The sequence below is a fragment of the Euprymna scolopes genome, chromosome 29 (genome assembly GCF_053919585.1).
Source record: "Euprymna scolopes isolate OS-2025 chromosome 29, ASM5391958v1, whole genome shotgun sequence".
NCBI classification, from domain to species: Eukaryota; Metazoa; Mollusca; class Cephalopoda; order Sepiida; family Sepiolidae; genus Euprymna; species Euprymna scolopes.
The window spans coordinates 44,959,329-44,975,203 of record NC_136510.1 but is presented as its reverse complement, the minus strand read 5'-3'; the positions used below and the strand labels follow the sequence as shown (position 1 = coordinate 44,975,203).

General features: G+C 34.6%; 1 protein-coding gene across 7 annotated transcripts in view; it reads left to right on the top strand.

The window, feature by feature from the left end:
* The window catches only part of LOC145252634 (ras-related protein Rab-37-like), a 233,562-nt gene extending 217,989 nt beyond the window's left edge, over positions 1-15,573 (top strand). For 4 of the 7 annotated variants that reach the window (XM_080112360.1, XM_080112366.1, XM_080112365.1 and 1 more), the window contains 4 exons: positions 489-541; positions 1,766-1,888; positions 7,769-7,845; positions 14,160-15,443. In XM_080112360.1, the coding sequence (XP_079968486.1) occupies positions 489-541; positions 1,766-1,888; positions 7,769-7,845; positions 14,160-14,262 (356 nt within the window). In that variant the 3' untranslated portion in view covers positions 14,263-15,443. Of the gene's footprint in view, positions 1-488; positions 542-1,765; positions 1,889-7,768; positions 7,850-14,159 lie in introns of those variants that run through there. The other 3 variants (XM_080112362.1, XM_080112363.1, XM_080112364.1) reach the window with 2 other exon arrangements.
* Positions 15,574-15,875: the final 302 nt, after the last annotated feature.

The window sequence follows — 15,875 nt, the reverse complement described above, 5'->3', positions numbered from 1 at the left end:
ACTTGCTTAGCTGAAACAACTGTCAACAACTTTTCTCACGCTCTATCTGTGCCCAAAACTAAACAAAAATTACACAAGCAGTTTCTTCCCTAGAGCTGTCTGTCTATGAAAGACAATACAGTTTGTCTGCTTCCCGGCTGACTATAACATGATTGTCTTCAAGTGTAATGTGAATAAATTCCTATTGAGCTGTCCATTTAGATGATCTAGCCCTACTGAAGTTCCACCGTGACTGATATTGTCACACCACCTACCTAACATTTAACCCTTATCCTTGAGTGGCTTCCAGGGTTTTATATGTGGTGACCTTTCAAATTAAAAAAAAAAAAAAAAAAACTCTCCAGCGTCAATTAGATCTAAATTAAATATATTTCTTGGCGTTGATACAAACAAAAACTAATGTGTGTTTATCTGGCTGCAACATATCATAGAGGATTATGACATGCCATCAGTGCTGAACTTGACTTTTGCTTTTTCTTTTCTTACAGCATTACTCCTGCTTTATGATGTCACAAATAAGGCCAGCTTTGATAACATCCGGGTAAGTATTTCAAGAAATATTCTCTTTTGTTTGTAGGAATTTGGAAGTCCCTTTTTTTTTTTTTCTTTTTTTTTTTTTTTTAAGGAGTTCCACTGTGAAAGAATGATTTTTTTTTTTTTAGGGGAGAACCAATTTTATGGAGACATTTTTAGTGAAAACTATTTTTAGGTTTTTACTCAAATGTTAGCGAGCGAGAGAAATGTTAGATGATGAACACAAATAAAAAATAATGAATTCAAAAGCATAAATTCACAAAAGAGATATTTTTATACATGTTTATAATGAAAGTTTACATCAATAATAAAATATAGAATGTTTATTAATATTTTAAGAGTCCTTGTAGTACACGGGGGGGGGGGTTCTTAAGCTGAGATATCGAAGAAATCCAAGGACTGTGAATTATCGATGGGTCTGAAAATTGTAGTCAAAACTTCCTCACTCAATTTCAGTAAAAGTTTTTAATAAGAGTAAAGTTCATTTGTTTTTGTTAGAAAGAAAGTCCAATAAGAAAAGTTATACCTGGGACTGCTTGAATCCAATGGCAAGAAGTGCAGGATAACTAGAAACAATGCCGAGATAAGCGGAGAGCACACACAGCACATGGAATTCCCAAATGGTCACTCATTTTAGTACTGACTATTAACTATTTCTACAAATTTATCATCAGTCCATGTATGGAGTACTGTTGTTATATTTAGGCTGGTGAATCTTTATCTCATTTTAAGGTTCTTGATAAGGTGCAAAAACGTATCTGTAATTTGATTGACCCTCACCCTTTCTTCTCCTCTGCATCCTCTCTCACAGATGTGATGTTGCTAGTCTCAGTTTTTTTTTCTATAAATACTATTATGACATGTGTTCTTCAGAATTGTCTGATCTATTCTCTGCTTCTTTTGTTCCAGCTTGTTTCACTCATTGGTCTAGTGGTCTTCATCAATTTGAAGTTTTGATACCTCATTGTAATACAGCTTTCCTATTTTAGTAGTTTCTTTCCAAGAAAATGCAAGAATAGAACTCTTTTTCTGCTGTTTCCTGCCTCCCCTCCCCATAATCTTAATCTTTTTAAGACTAAGGTTAATAGACATAGTCTTTTCGATAATCATGTTTTCATCCTTGCTAGCTCCTTATATCAAATGGCTTCACACCATGTCTGGAGCAATTTTCATTTAAAAAAAAAAAACTACTATTAAGAACTGTCTTCATTTGTGCTTTTGTTTCTTTCAGGCTTGGCTGACAGAAATCAACGAATATGCTCAAGATGATGTCGTGATTATGTTATTGGGTAACAAAGCCGATATGAGTGGAGACCAAATAATTCGACGAGAAGATGGAGAACGACTAGCAAAGGTAAGTCTTAACTGGGCAGGAGAGATACTCTTTCAGAGACTGGAAGAGACAAACTTGTTTTTTGGGGATTGCAAAAAAATCTAGTCCCATAATAAGTTCTTTCACCAGAATTCTTGAACACTGAAATCTCAGGGAATCAATATTCAGCAAGGTATTTGTTGTAGCATTTTAAGAGGATTGGGGTCAGTTCAGCAAAGTATTTATTTATTACTATAGCAGGGGTAAGATCAGGCCCATATCATATTTTTCAGGTGCCAAGGTTTATTTATGACTAGCCTGGGATTGCCCGGATGTTTGGAGGTGTGTGTTGAGCCAAAAAAAAAATGTTGTAGTAGGTAGACAGGCTTGAACTGTGACGCAAATGCAGAAAAGAAAGTGGAGATGTGTGTAAGGGCCATTTATGCGAGGTGAATGAGTTGCAAAATGTTAGTGAAAAAAATCCACCCCCTCCTTGTAGAAAAGTGCCCAGTTAAAGGTGATGGAATTAATGTTTTTAGCCAATTTTTCAATATTTGTTATCTGAAGAGTCGAGCTTCAAAATGATACTGATCTCATGAAAATCCGTCTCCTCTGTCGAAAGTTTTAGGCAGACATGCATACATTTAAACAGACAGGTGAGATTTACATAATGGATGTCCTGGATATAAGGAAAACAGTGATGATCCGATCATCTAGTGTGGTTTCTATCCATAGTGGGAATTTTGGGAGGGAGGGATTGCTAGAGTCCAAGATGAAATTAAATAGGAACGGCTGTGCAAGAAGTTCAACCTTATACACTGCCTTGCAAGAGATATCATGGTAGCTGAATAGTAGGAAAAACTGTTGATTGTCTTGTTTACAGCACAATTATAGATTTTCTAGAAATTGTGAGTTCCTAATTTCTGTGACTCAATGCATTTTATGGTCATCTCAATATACCTTGTATCTGACAGCATAGATACAGCACTTACCTCTCATGCCGTTTAAAATACCCAGCGTTTGGGTAACAACATTTTAACTAAATCTTAATATCAAGCCATTCTGTAACATGTTATCCTATTGCTAAGCCAACATATTAAAAAAAAAAAAAAATTTCTAAAGTTAAAGGGAAAATATTAAACCATATCTTAACTCCTTCCAACTATATAGCTGCTTCCACTGCATGAACTTTTACTCACCCCCTCCTCCAGTAACAATGTAATAGCAATGTCCCTTAATCACTTTTGAGGAGTGTAATTTCTCAGTAGACGTAACATTTACATACTAACCAAGTAACATTAACTATCGACGCAGAGTCGCAGAAATACCTGGATTAGGACCCAGGCGTGGGGCAAACCCTCTCGGTGCTGATGGACCCATAGATCTTCCCAGGTCATCCGTCTAGGAGAAGGAAAAATCTGAAGCTAAACCTAAGGGAAGGGAGGCCCCTCCAGTCTTGGATGACATCCTTCCTAGAGCTGGTGACTCGAGCAAATTACCGGTCTGCAAATCTAAACTGCTTAAGGAGTAGACAGGCACTGTCTATCACCCGGCTTCCATACTCCTTCTTTGCCTATTAGCCAGGCCTAAAGGTTGAAGCACAGGGATTCAACAGAAACACTCAGTGGTCGATCTTGTTTCCTGACTAGGACAATGAACGCCGTTTTCCCCTTCTCCCAACACATCCCCTCTAAACTGGGCACTTGAGAATGCTTGAACACCAAAATGCCAGTACAAGTAGATTGGGTTGACCATCGTCTGATGGGTTGAAGGTACCAGATTGACAGTTCCTGGCTGCTGTTCCCGATTGGTATTACAGGAGCCCTAACTCTTTGGTAGCGCTTAGAGCAGCTGCTCCATCAACAGTTGAATAATATTGGGATGTTTGTAGTGCCATGTCACGCATGGAAAGGGACCTTGCACTCATCCCCGGTGGGCTTTCCTGAGGCCACAGTCTTAGTAGATGAAAGGTCAGCTGATGGTCTACTTGTGTTGCATTCCTGATGTTCTGCATAACCACTTGTTCAGCACCCCTTACCTAAAATGAAACTCTTAAAAAAAAAAAATGACAGTACAATCTAAAATTACGCTTAAACCAGGACAAAACTCAAAGAAAATCAAATTGCCTTCTCCCTTGAGGCTTGCATTTACGAACATCCGTTGGCTTAGAACTAATTTAAATGATGATGAAGCATTTCTCCTAATAAACATCCCAGATATCTTAGCACTAAGTGAGACTAACCTACACTCCTCCATCCTCTCTAACTACTTTAACATGCCCGGATATCTCCCACTCTGCCGTAAGGACTCTGACAGACATATGCACAGGCTTTGAGCCTATATTCAAAACGCCCTCCTCTTGACTAGAGAAAGAAAACTTGAATCGGATGATCAAGCCTTTATGTGCTTTAGACTTAACATGCAATATAATATTAGTTACTTTTATTTTCTCTACAACATAATATTAGTTACTTTTATTTTCTGTACTGCTCTCCCTCGACCCAGGACTGTACCATAATAAACAAAGTCTCTGACAGCATAGATACAGCACTTTCCCTCGACACTAGCGCACAAGTGCATGTATTTGGAGACTTCAATGTTCACCACAACAACTGACTTGGATTTTCTACTTACACAGCTGGTAGCACAACACATAGCTTCTCTATAACTCATTCCCTATCACAGATGGTTACGTTTCCAACCTGTTTCCCTGACCAGCAAGAACAACACGCATCACTTTTAGATCTGTTTCTGACCACAGTTCCTGATGATTGAGTTACGAACGCCCACAGCTCACTTGGGGATGCTGATCATGTAGTGATAATAGTTGAAATCGCCCTAAACTCTAGAGCCAAAATGGAAGAGCCATTGCTCAAAACAACAAGATATTATAAAAAGGCTGACTGGGAAACCATCAGGGATATCATCAAAGATGCCCCATGGCAAAATATCTTTTCACTTCCTGCTGAACAGTGCGCAAATGAGACCACTGAATGGTTCAAAACAGCAATTGAAGCACATGTTCCCACACAGAAATTTTATAGCAAGCCCCACTCTTCCCAATGGTTTACTTCTACATGTGTAGCTGCCATTACGCAAAGACAGCACGCGTACTGCAGATTTAACTGACATAAATCCAGTTCAAACAGATAAGTATATAGAAGCCGGAAGTAATTGTAAGAAAGAAATAGCGACAGCTAAGAGAGAATTTACTAAAACCACTAAAAAACGCATTGAAGCACAGAAATTAGGTACCTGTGACTTCTGGAAAATCTATAACAGTGTAGTAAATAATGGGCAATCAACAATTCCTCCACTAACCAATAATCATGAAGTTGTTTGCTCAGAAACCAAGAAGGCTAACATGCTTGCCAGTCGGTTTGCCTTCAATTCCACACTGGACCCTGCTAACCACACTTTCCTGGACTTTCCTTTGCGGGCAGACGCCACACTAGATGATCTGAAAATCACCCCTTCTCAGGTGCATGCTATCATAAAAAATCTTGACACTTCAAAAGCATCTCATCCTGGCTGTGCTATTAAAAAAGTGCTCTGCTGAAGTAGCTCCTATCCTCTCCAAACTTTACAACAAATGCCTTAATGAATCTTGCTTTCCGGGCTGTTGGAAAATTGCTTCTGTGGTACCAGTATTTAAGAATTCTGGCGAAAGAACTGACCCATCAAATTATCGCCCCATTAGCCTCCTCCTACTTTTCGCCAAAATATTTGAGACCATAATTAACCATGCTGTAGTCCATCACCACAGATGCTAAACAATATGATATAAATGTGGGAGTGCCTCAAGGGTCTATCCTTGGACCTCTACTATTCCTAATATTTGTAAATGACCTCCCTGACAAAGTTGTCTGTGAGATGGGTATATATGCTGATGACACCAGGCTCTATAACACGACAGGAAAACAAATGAACACATATCTAAAGAAATGGCAGAAACACTAGAGGATGACTTCCAATCTGTAGTGGAATGGGGACAAAAATGGATGGTCACATTAAATGCTGCCAAGACTCAACTTGTTTCCTTCAATAATTACAAGAAACCTTCTCTCCCATACATAGCAATGGCCAAAGACTCTTTATCTGAAAGCACATCTTTTAAACTCCTCGGCCTAACATTCATAGGAAACAAGAGTTGGAACGATTACATTGAGAGCATTGCCAGGATCGCTGCAAAAAAGGTAGGTTCTCTCTACCGTGCTAGAAAGCTACTAATACCTGAAAGTATCCTGTATCTCTGTAAGGCCACCATTCGCCCATGTATGAAGTATTGTTGTCATATTTGGACCGGTGCATCTGCTACTAGTCTCTCACTCCTAGACAAGGTTCAAAAGAGAGTCGCCAACCTAATAGGTCCTGAACTGTCATCCAAGCTTCAACCTCTGTCCCATCGACGTAATGTAGCATCCCTCTGCCTGTTCTACAAGTACTTTAACGGTGAATGTTCCGACGAACTGCAAGCACCTGTACTCCCTCTACATAAATACCCCCGACAAACGAATTCCCTTCCAGGTCCCTGCTTCCCCAACTGTTCTGACATGCAGAAGTTCAAGTATAACGTGAACTGACATCTTACTGCCCAACTCCCCACCTAGTACCCCTGTAGCCTGTGTCCCTAAAAGTAGCCCCCTACATCAAAATGGCAATGTGCCTTGTTTGGGGTGAAAATGTACTTAAAAAAAAAAAAAGAAAAAAAAATACCTACTCTTGATTTCAACTATTACTCTTTTATAATGATTTCTTTATGCTATAAATCTTCCCCTATTAGTATTTGACTTATGGCGGTTGAATCGTCTGTATACTTATGGCTATGTGCAATAGCATCTGCACAGGTCGAAGTGAGAAAAGTGGAGTTAGATCTCATCTTGGTTGTCGTATTCACAATGTTATGAATGTAGCAGCATAATGATCTTTGGGTAATATGTAGACAGCAACCTAGAAAGAAAATGGCCACTGAATTTTGTAATTATCTTTAAAATTTATGTGTGAAGTAAGGATTTCTTTCAGTTTTTACATAAAACTCAAATTCAGCGGCCATTTTCTTTTTAGGCGACTGTGGCTACACATTACCCAATCTTCATATTAATAACATAACATTCTATCCATATTTGTTTTCCTCCCTTCAAAGGCAAAGTTAAACAGATTTTAATTTGGGAAAAAATTTGTTACAAAAAACTGTCGATTTGAAAAAACACGTGGAAAATAGATAATTCTTAATTTTAAAAAAAAATGTTGCCTGGTGACTATTAGAAAGATGCTCCTCATCACAAATTATATATAGAAATTATATTATTATTACTAAATTATATTATTATTACTAAATTATATTATTATTACTAAATTATATTATTATTACTAAATTATAGAAAATTGATCTTTATTGCTTTTATTTCTTCTTGAAAAACCTTACTCGATACAAATACAACACTAAACACAGTGCCAGTTTTTAACATTTAAAAAAAAAAAAAATTTTTAATTACATTTTCACCCAAAACAAGACACATTGCCACTTTGTTGTAGGGGGCTACTATCAGGGGTACTAAATGCATGTTGTATAAAGCATTCGATTACTGAATCATAATACGTTGGAAACTATAAAAAAATGTATTTTGACTGAAAAAGAACTTGCCAAATTTGCAAGGATACTGGATTCAAGACAATTGTAGTCAATTTTTACAAATAATTGCATTAAATTACACCGTAGAAAGTGAAAGTTTTTTTATGTGTTCTTTATTCAAGAGATAAATAAACATGGTATCAACAATTGTATTTGTATGAATGAAACTAATTGCAGTAATGTTTCAGGTGTAGATAATATAATAACCGTTAGGTATGATGTTGCATTTTCAAGTAAATAAGTGTTTATGTGTTTTTTGTTTTTTTAATTTTTATTTTGTTTCTCCTCAGGACCACAACGTCGCTTTTATGGAAACCAGTGCAAAGACTGGTATGAATGTGGATTTAGCATTTATGGCAATTGCAAAGTAAGTTATTATTCTTTTCTTCTACTGAAGCTGAGTTAATCAAAGTTATATATATACTAGCAGAAGTACCCGTCATTGACTGGGTTCAAAACAGCCTACAGAAAATGGACTGTGATTGATGAAAGTATGATAGGTTATGAAAAGGAGGGGGTTGTAAAGAGATAGGTTTTGATACTCAAAAATTTTACCCTAAGCAAAATATGATGAAAGTAAAGATAATTTTTGCGAAAATATATTTTTTATATCAACTTTGTTTACATTCGTAGCGAAGAGTGACCAACAAAATGATGTTTTCTTACAAAGAGAAAATGTTATATATATAATAATAATATAAATATAAAAGAAATAAATGTTACCATAGTCAATAAAAGTTACTTTTATGGTAGAAAATTTCATTGGTTTGTATTTTTAAGTAGTTTGGAAAAAAAAATTTTTTTTTAATTCACAAACCGGTTTAAAAAAAAAACAGAATGGCAGCAACTTCGAAATGGTGAGCCCCGTTTTCAATTTGAAGGAGGGGCATCTGAGCATTCCGGGTTAACAATTTAAGAGAGTTCCGTCAATGTAAGGAATATTCATAAACATATTTTAATGTTTTCTGTTCTTTTGTGCTTGAGGAATATTCGATTATGGCATGTGTAGTTTATATAAAAATCCATTTAAGTAGTTATCACCTCAAATTTCGTTTTAATTTCGGTTTGCTGAAATTATTTCAAGTAAAAAGCATTAAAAACTATTTCAAAACAACAAAAAAACATGAACTGAACTTTTATTGACTATGGTAACATTTATTTTTTCGGGTAGTCGTTTGTTGGCTTTTCTGCTACACACTCTTACTAAATAATATCGATGAAATATCGAAAAACAAAGAAACAAAAACAGTTTTGAAAAATAATGAAGCTTTACTTAATTTAGTAAAATAATCCGAAACAACAAAATGGAATATTAAAAATTAATATCCCATAATAATAGTAATTACTTTAGTTTTTTAAAGCAAAGAATCGATATAAACATGAATAAGAAGAAAATGGCACCCTTTTCAAGCAGAACAGCTTCGTTTCAGTTTTACAGTATTGAACGGTGTAGTATTATGCCGTCGGATTCAGAGTTGTACTATTGTAATGTAAAGAACACGCAGAAAAGGTTGTAATCAATTGAATTCCTTCTAGTACACTGACAAAAAAAAGCTTAAACAGATATATAAATAAAAATAAAAAGGTTATGTAAATGTTTTTAAAAAGACATGCAATCACGTGAGCAGAATTTTTTCCCTTCTTTTGACATGATAACAAGTAACGTTCTTATTTTTTATTATTTATCTATTCATCTATTTTCGAAAGAGTGTCATGTGCAAGTGGAGAAAGAAAAAACAGAGTTATGCAAAATTTGTGCCGAGAATTGTCTAAAGTTCCGACTTTTTTTTTTTGGCTTTCACTTTGATAAGAACATGAATTTATGAGGTGAATTTATTCAACACAATATGATTCAACTAAAAAAAAATAAATAAAAGCTAACGTGAATTAAGATTAAAGTTAAGGTGTTATTGTGGACTCTCACCCCTTTTAAAAAACCTTGTTAAAGCAACATTTCATACTTAGCGATTATCGAGGTTTCTCATAGTATTTTTGGTGTACTTGATCCCGCAGACTGATTTGAAAACTCTTGTGTTCTTTCAGCTTTAAAAACATGTAATTCGCCGTCTTGAATCGTACATCAGTTTTGTCTAATTTATCTAACCTCCATTTAGCTTTGAGCTATGAATATTTAATTTTGTGCAAAAGTAATGACAGAAGTAATGCTTTATTCGACTTACTCAGCCAAGCTCAACTGTTTCGTTTTCAATTTTGACTCCTTAGCAGCAATGTTTGCCAGCTAAAAGCCAAATCAAATATATCAAATTTCAACTCTGTACACAAAATATTCAGAAAAGAGTTTGATAGAGACACACACACTGACTAGGTCATTTTATATATATATATATATATATATATATATATACATGCAGTATAACTCCTATAATTTGAACATCCGCTTCGTTCAAATTAGAGGATGCTGTTCAATGTTCAAGTTTCATGATAAAAAATGTACTGCAGTTAACTTTAATTTTCTAAGAATTAAGAAATAGTAAATTAAATTCATTGCTATATGATACTTCAAGTATATATTAAGTTGAGTTTACGATTTATTACAAGTAAGAATTGTTAAATATTATTACCAGGAACAAAACCATTGAAAATAAATTAAATCTACTCTTACTTGTTAGGTATTTATTACCTAAGTTATCATCTACAGAAATCATGCATTTATGTAAAATACAGTTTTTTTATTTATTCATTGAATGAGTCTCATTGCAGTTTCTATTTTCATCGATTGAGCTCCCGGGCGCTGTTATTGTATTCTGTAAGCGAATACGAAAATCTACAATTTCTTGGTTCTGTAGCTTCTTTATGATTATATCTCTTCAGAGTGACAATGCTTGCAAAACATAGTTCTCACTAAAGTAAGGACTTTTTTCTAGAAATTTTATAACCGTCTCCATAGACTTTTCTGCATCATCCCATGATATTGCGTCATCAGAGTGTTCTTGGTTATTTACATTAGGGTCAAGAGAATGGGAGCTGTCGCTATTTTCATCACCATTACTGCCTTCAGGATATTGATCAGTAGTTTCCTCATCTTGTTGCACCCACATTTCAACATCATTTGCATTAAGTGATTTAAGAACAGCATGGTTGGTTGGTTGGTAACTGTTTGGTTTCAAGAAATTTTTCTAGACCAGATGTATTCTCTGATTCTTTCAGTTTAGAAGCCTTTGCCACTGGGCATAATTTACCCCATGCTTTTGTTAATGTGCTTGCCCAAACTTGATTCCATGCACTTGCGAGAGAAAATATGGTGTCTTTGATAGTACAATGGCGCTGAAATCCGCTTATACTCACGATACTATTTATCATATTCATCATGAAATCATTTCTGTAGAAACATTTTAAGTTCCAAATAATCCCTTGATCCATAGGTTGGATGAGAGAAGTCACATTAGGTGGTAAGTAGCACACAAAAATATTCCCACAAGATGACACTAGTTCTGACTCGGGAGGATGTGCTCTACAATTGTCCAACAGAAGCAAGCACTTTGAATCAGGTTTACCTAATTCAAGAAAACGCCTCTGGACAACTGGCACAAATTCTTGCAAAAACCATTTTTTAAACAACTGTTCATTCAGGTGAAACTCCTTTCAATGCTCGGGGACACTTTGATTTGCCAATGACAAGAAGCTTAAGTTTATGAGTTCCAGAAGCATTAGCGCATACCATCACTGTTAGTCTTTCTTTATTTAATTTGAATCCTTTTATTTTCTGCTCCTCGGATCCGGCTAATGTTTTTGTAGGTAAGCACTTCCAATTTTTGCCACTTTCATCAGCATTGTAAACATCCTCTGGTGTTAAACCATAATCGGCAATTATCGTCTTGAATTTGTCACAATAATTTGATGTTGCGTGTGTATCAGCAGACCGTTCACCTGACATTGTTAATTGTCTTATACCATGTCTACTCTGAAAGCTCCTAAGTCAGCCTTCACTGAATTTCATATCTTTTGCGATATTCAACTCTTCCTTAAGAGATTTTGCTTTAGCAATTAACATGGGCCCAAATATTGCTACACCTTCATTCCGTTTTGCTACAAACCACTGATGCAATATTCGATCGAATTCAACTTGCTTTGGTCTGCGAAGAGTCCTTCTTTTGGCATGTCTTTTATTTGAAGAGAAAGGAGCAACCTTCAATATTTCCTCCTTTTTCTTTTTGATGTAAAACAATGTACTTCTTATAATCTCTCAATATAACGTTATTTTCAACTCCAGCATCTAATTTTTCTATAATTTGACTTTTTTCGAGTAAATTTAGTGTCGCTTGTTTTCTTTTAGAGTTGCAAGCCATTGTGATGGGTTGTTTTACACTATTTTAAATATAGCAATCTGAAAAAAAAGCACAAAACAAAAAAACAAAGTGTAAATTAATTATCAATAGCTAATCTAAATTAATTACATAACCAATATTAACATTTCTGCACAATATCTGACTAAACCATGTAAACAGTTTTACTGCAACTCCGCATCAAATATGCTAATAAAATTTCAATGACGAGACAGTTCAAGTTTAGAGAAAGTCCAGGTTTAGAAGAAGTCCAAATGAGAGGAAAAGGAGTTTTACTGTGTGTATATATATATATATATATATATATATATATATATATATTTCTGTGGAAATATATATTAATAAGATCAATGTAATTACAGAGCAATATAGTGAATAAATGACAAAAACTATATTCAAAAATTCCTGTTGACCATCTTATAATTTATTCCTTTAATTCAGTTGACATTTACAATTCTTGACAGTATCTGCTTCGTAGCACAGACTCAATCAGTGAATCTATTTTGCCTTTAACTCGTCAGAAGAAATAGCAACAATCAATCAAAACGAAATAAAGTTTATTTGATATGATTAAAATCTGAAAATTGGAAGAGAAGCTGCAAATACCTTTAATATGTTTCCATTATGCCATTTCGAATTTTTTACATATATATCTCATTCAAATACGGTAGTGTTTGAATATATGGTTAAGTGGCAGTTTTAGTCATTTAGAACTGCTTTATAGCTTCACCGCTCACTCATTTTTCGACCAAATTTCAAACAATTATTACAGTTTATAGATCACCTTCTCAGCTATATTATGAAAAAAAATTTTCGATTTTCGTTCAGTAAAACAAAAGTTAGGATGAATTTACTGGTGTTCAAAATCGTTAAAAACGTAAGGTGAGCAACGTTTTTTATGACTGGTTTCCATAGAAACCACATTGCTTCAGCAACTACTGTTGCTACCAATTCACCGCTCTTACAAAAAGAGAAGTAACAAGTAAAACAGAGACAATGAAAGGGAGATAATTGGGGGGATTTTATTGAAAACAGACGAGTGTCGTATTGTTATTATATATGTTATGTTATTGGGGGCAAAAAAATAAGACTGAAATTAAACAAAGAACAAGTGAATTTACTGGAAGCCTGGAAAAATTATGGATTAGAATAGAAAAATGCGAACATGAAAAGTAATATGGTTAAGCTTAAACATGGGAAAGTAAAAGACTAGTTGTTAAAACTGAAAAGGACAAGATATTCTAGTAAAAAATATAATAAATTTATAACTTAAAATATTGCAGCATTAAAATTTGTTTTTTTAATTCAATTTATAACATTATATAATCAATTCTTAACTGAGTATATAAAGAAGTTCATTTTAATAATTTTTAAATAGAAAAAGTATACTTTTAATATCAATGTTAGAGTGTGAAAAACTCAACTTATGCATATATATATATATATATATGTTATACCAGCCTTCTGTGAACAGAGGAATTTACACCGATTAGCACTATAAATAGCCTTAGTAATTCCAACACTGGTAAGAGAGATGCGACTGCACTTCAACTGTTAGCCGAGTGCCCAGCAGATATACACGCTTTCCTATCTTTGTACATTATTGTTAATACACTTGTTCCTTAACCGACACAACAATATATATATATATTCGTTTATGCCTCCTCTGATAGTTTGAAGAGAAAAAATCCTTTTGTACTTGATTTCATCAAAGAGTAATCAAGAATCCTTGCATTCTGTCAAATTTAAATTTACATTGAAGTTTTTTTATTTTTTTTACATGGGGGTCACCACTTATCAAGGCCCGAAGGCCACTCAGGGATAAGGGTTATTGCGTGTACAGTAATCAATGAGATAGTATTATAGTAATCATTAGTATTAGGGGTTTTGATAGAGTGTCTTACTTAAGGGGGTGGTTTGTCAGGATTTTGTTTATGTTGGACTTGAAGACGTCCAAGTTGTAGTCAGGTGGGAAACAGGCAAGCGGCAGAGAGTTCCACTGGCATGCAGTTCTAAGAAAGAAGCTTTGCTCATGGAATCTACATTTGGATTTAGGCACAGATAAAGAGTAGGGAAAATTATTGACAGTAGTTTCAGCCAGACGGGTGTTTCTCATGAAAGATTGGTGAGGGGGGACGAGGGATTGGAGCTCAGATCTTTCTTAAAGGCGTTCATGTTGTTAGGAACAGTGGAGTTAACTCCCTTTGTTATTTCTCTTTGGCCAAGCATCTATCTCCTGCAACGTCTGCCATTCGTGTGCATCACCAAAGTATACAGCTCAACGCATGTTTACACATGGAATTTTCTATTTTAAATGCAGCATTTGACTTTGTTATATTAATATAATTTTTCTATTTTTTTTTTTTGTCTTTTCCAGAGATCTGAAGATGAAAAGAGACAGAAAACCCGACGAACCAGCCTTCAACGTCGCTGAGTATGTGCAGCAGGAGAACACAATCAAAGTGGGCGGTTGCTGTTGAGTCAAGCGCTGCCTTTAACCCCCCTCCCCTCCCCAGATATATCCTTCCTTCCCTCCCTTTACCTCCCTGGTAAAACAGCGTTTTGTCATGGGGTCAGGCTTCTTGACCCTTTTGAAGCGATTATTTTCATCTTCACATACCCTGTTATATTCTTTTTTTTCTCCTTCTCTCCAAGAATGATTGTTATCTCAATCCCTCCTCCTCTCTGGATGGGGATGCCACCTCCACTGTTGCATGTGCTGCTGCTGTTGCACTCCTGGTTGCGACATATGCAACCAGGGACTAAAAGAAAAAAAGAATATTTGGATTCTTCAGACTACTGTTCTCATCTTGAGTGTTATTTTTCAAAACGTTTCAGTCAATATGACCCCTGACCTTCTTCAGAGGTATCTTGTCGAACTTTAGAATCTGCATGGAATTTCAAATGGAATCCTTTATTTAATCCATAGGGATAGCATGCTCTATTTCTGTCAACCATGACCTAGTAGAAGTCGTAAGTAATTCGCAATTGTATTTTAGGTGTCACCCTTACTAAGGATTGAACTGTCAACCTCCAGAAGAGTGTAACTTATAACTGAATTTTACAATGTACTCTATCCACTGTGTCATGGATCCTTACAGATAATTTTTAGTAGTTTGACAGAATGATTGCCAAGTTTGACAAGATATACCTGAAGAAAGTCTGAGGTTACATCGACCAAAACATTGTGAAAATAACATTCATGATGAGAACAGTAGTTCGAATAATCCAAATGACAATCTTCATCTCAAAAATTCAGAACAAAAAAAAATGAATAAAAAAACATTTTGGGTTTAGATAAACTTTCCCTTTAAAAAAATATCATATATTCCAATGTGGCCATTATTTTCTTCCTTTTTATTTTTGTGTCTTGGTGGAAAAGAAGAAATCAGAATCTACAAAAGAAATGACGTTCTTTCTTTTATTTATTTTTTTGGGGGGGGGGGCTTTTCTTTTTTAGCTTTTCGTTATTTATTTTTTCTTTTATTTATTTGTTTTTTGCTTCTTGAGATCTTTCTGTTTTCATTTTCTTTTTATTGGGGTCTTTCATTTCTTTTATTTACTTTCTCTGGTCCCCTTTTCCTTATCTAGTTTTTTTTTTTTTCATTTTGTATTTTTCTTTTAATCTTATTTTCTTTTCCTTCATTTAAAAAAGAGAAAATTTTAAAAAATATGACACCCTCCCCCCTAAAAAATGAAAAAATAAAAAAAATGATATTTTCTTCCTTGAGTCTTTATTCTCCCCCCCCCCCTTTTTTTTCTTTCTCTTTAAAAACAAAAAAAAAAAGAAATTTTTTTTTTTTTGCCTTTTTTTTTTTTTTTCCTGTTCGGTTTGATATGATTTTTCTTTTTTTCTTTTCGTTTTTTTTTTTTCACAGGAAAAATTGACATTTATTGTTATTTATCTTGTATCCAAAATTGTTCCAAAGTAAAACTAAACTGTTTTAGGGAGTAAAATGGGCTAATATATATATATATATATATATATATACACACACAATTTGTTTATATATGTGTTACAAAAGATCACATAAACATCAGTAGATCAGTACCATCATTTTCAAATACAAACAATTGGTCAAGATCAAAGTGT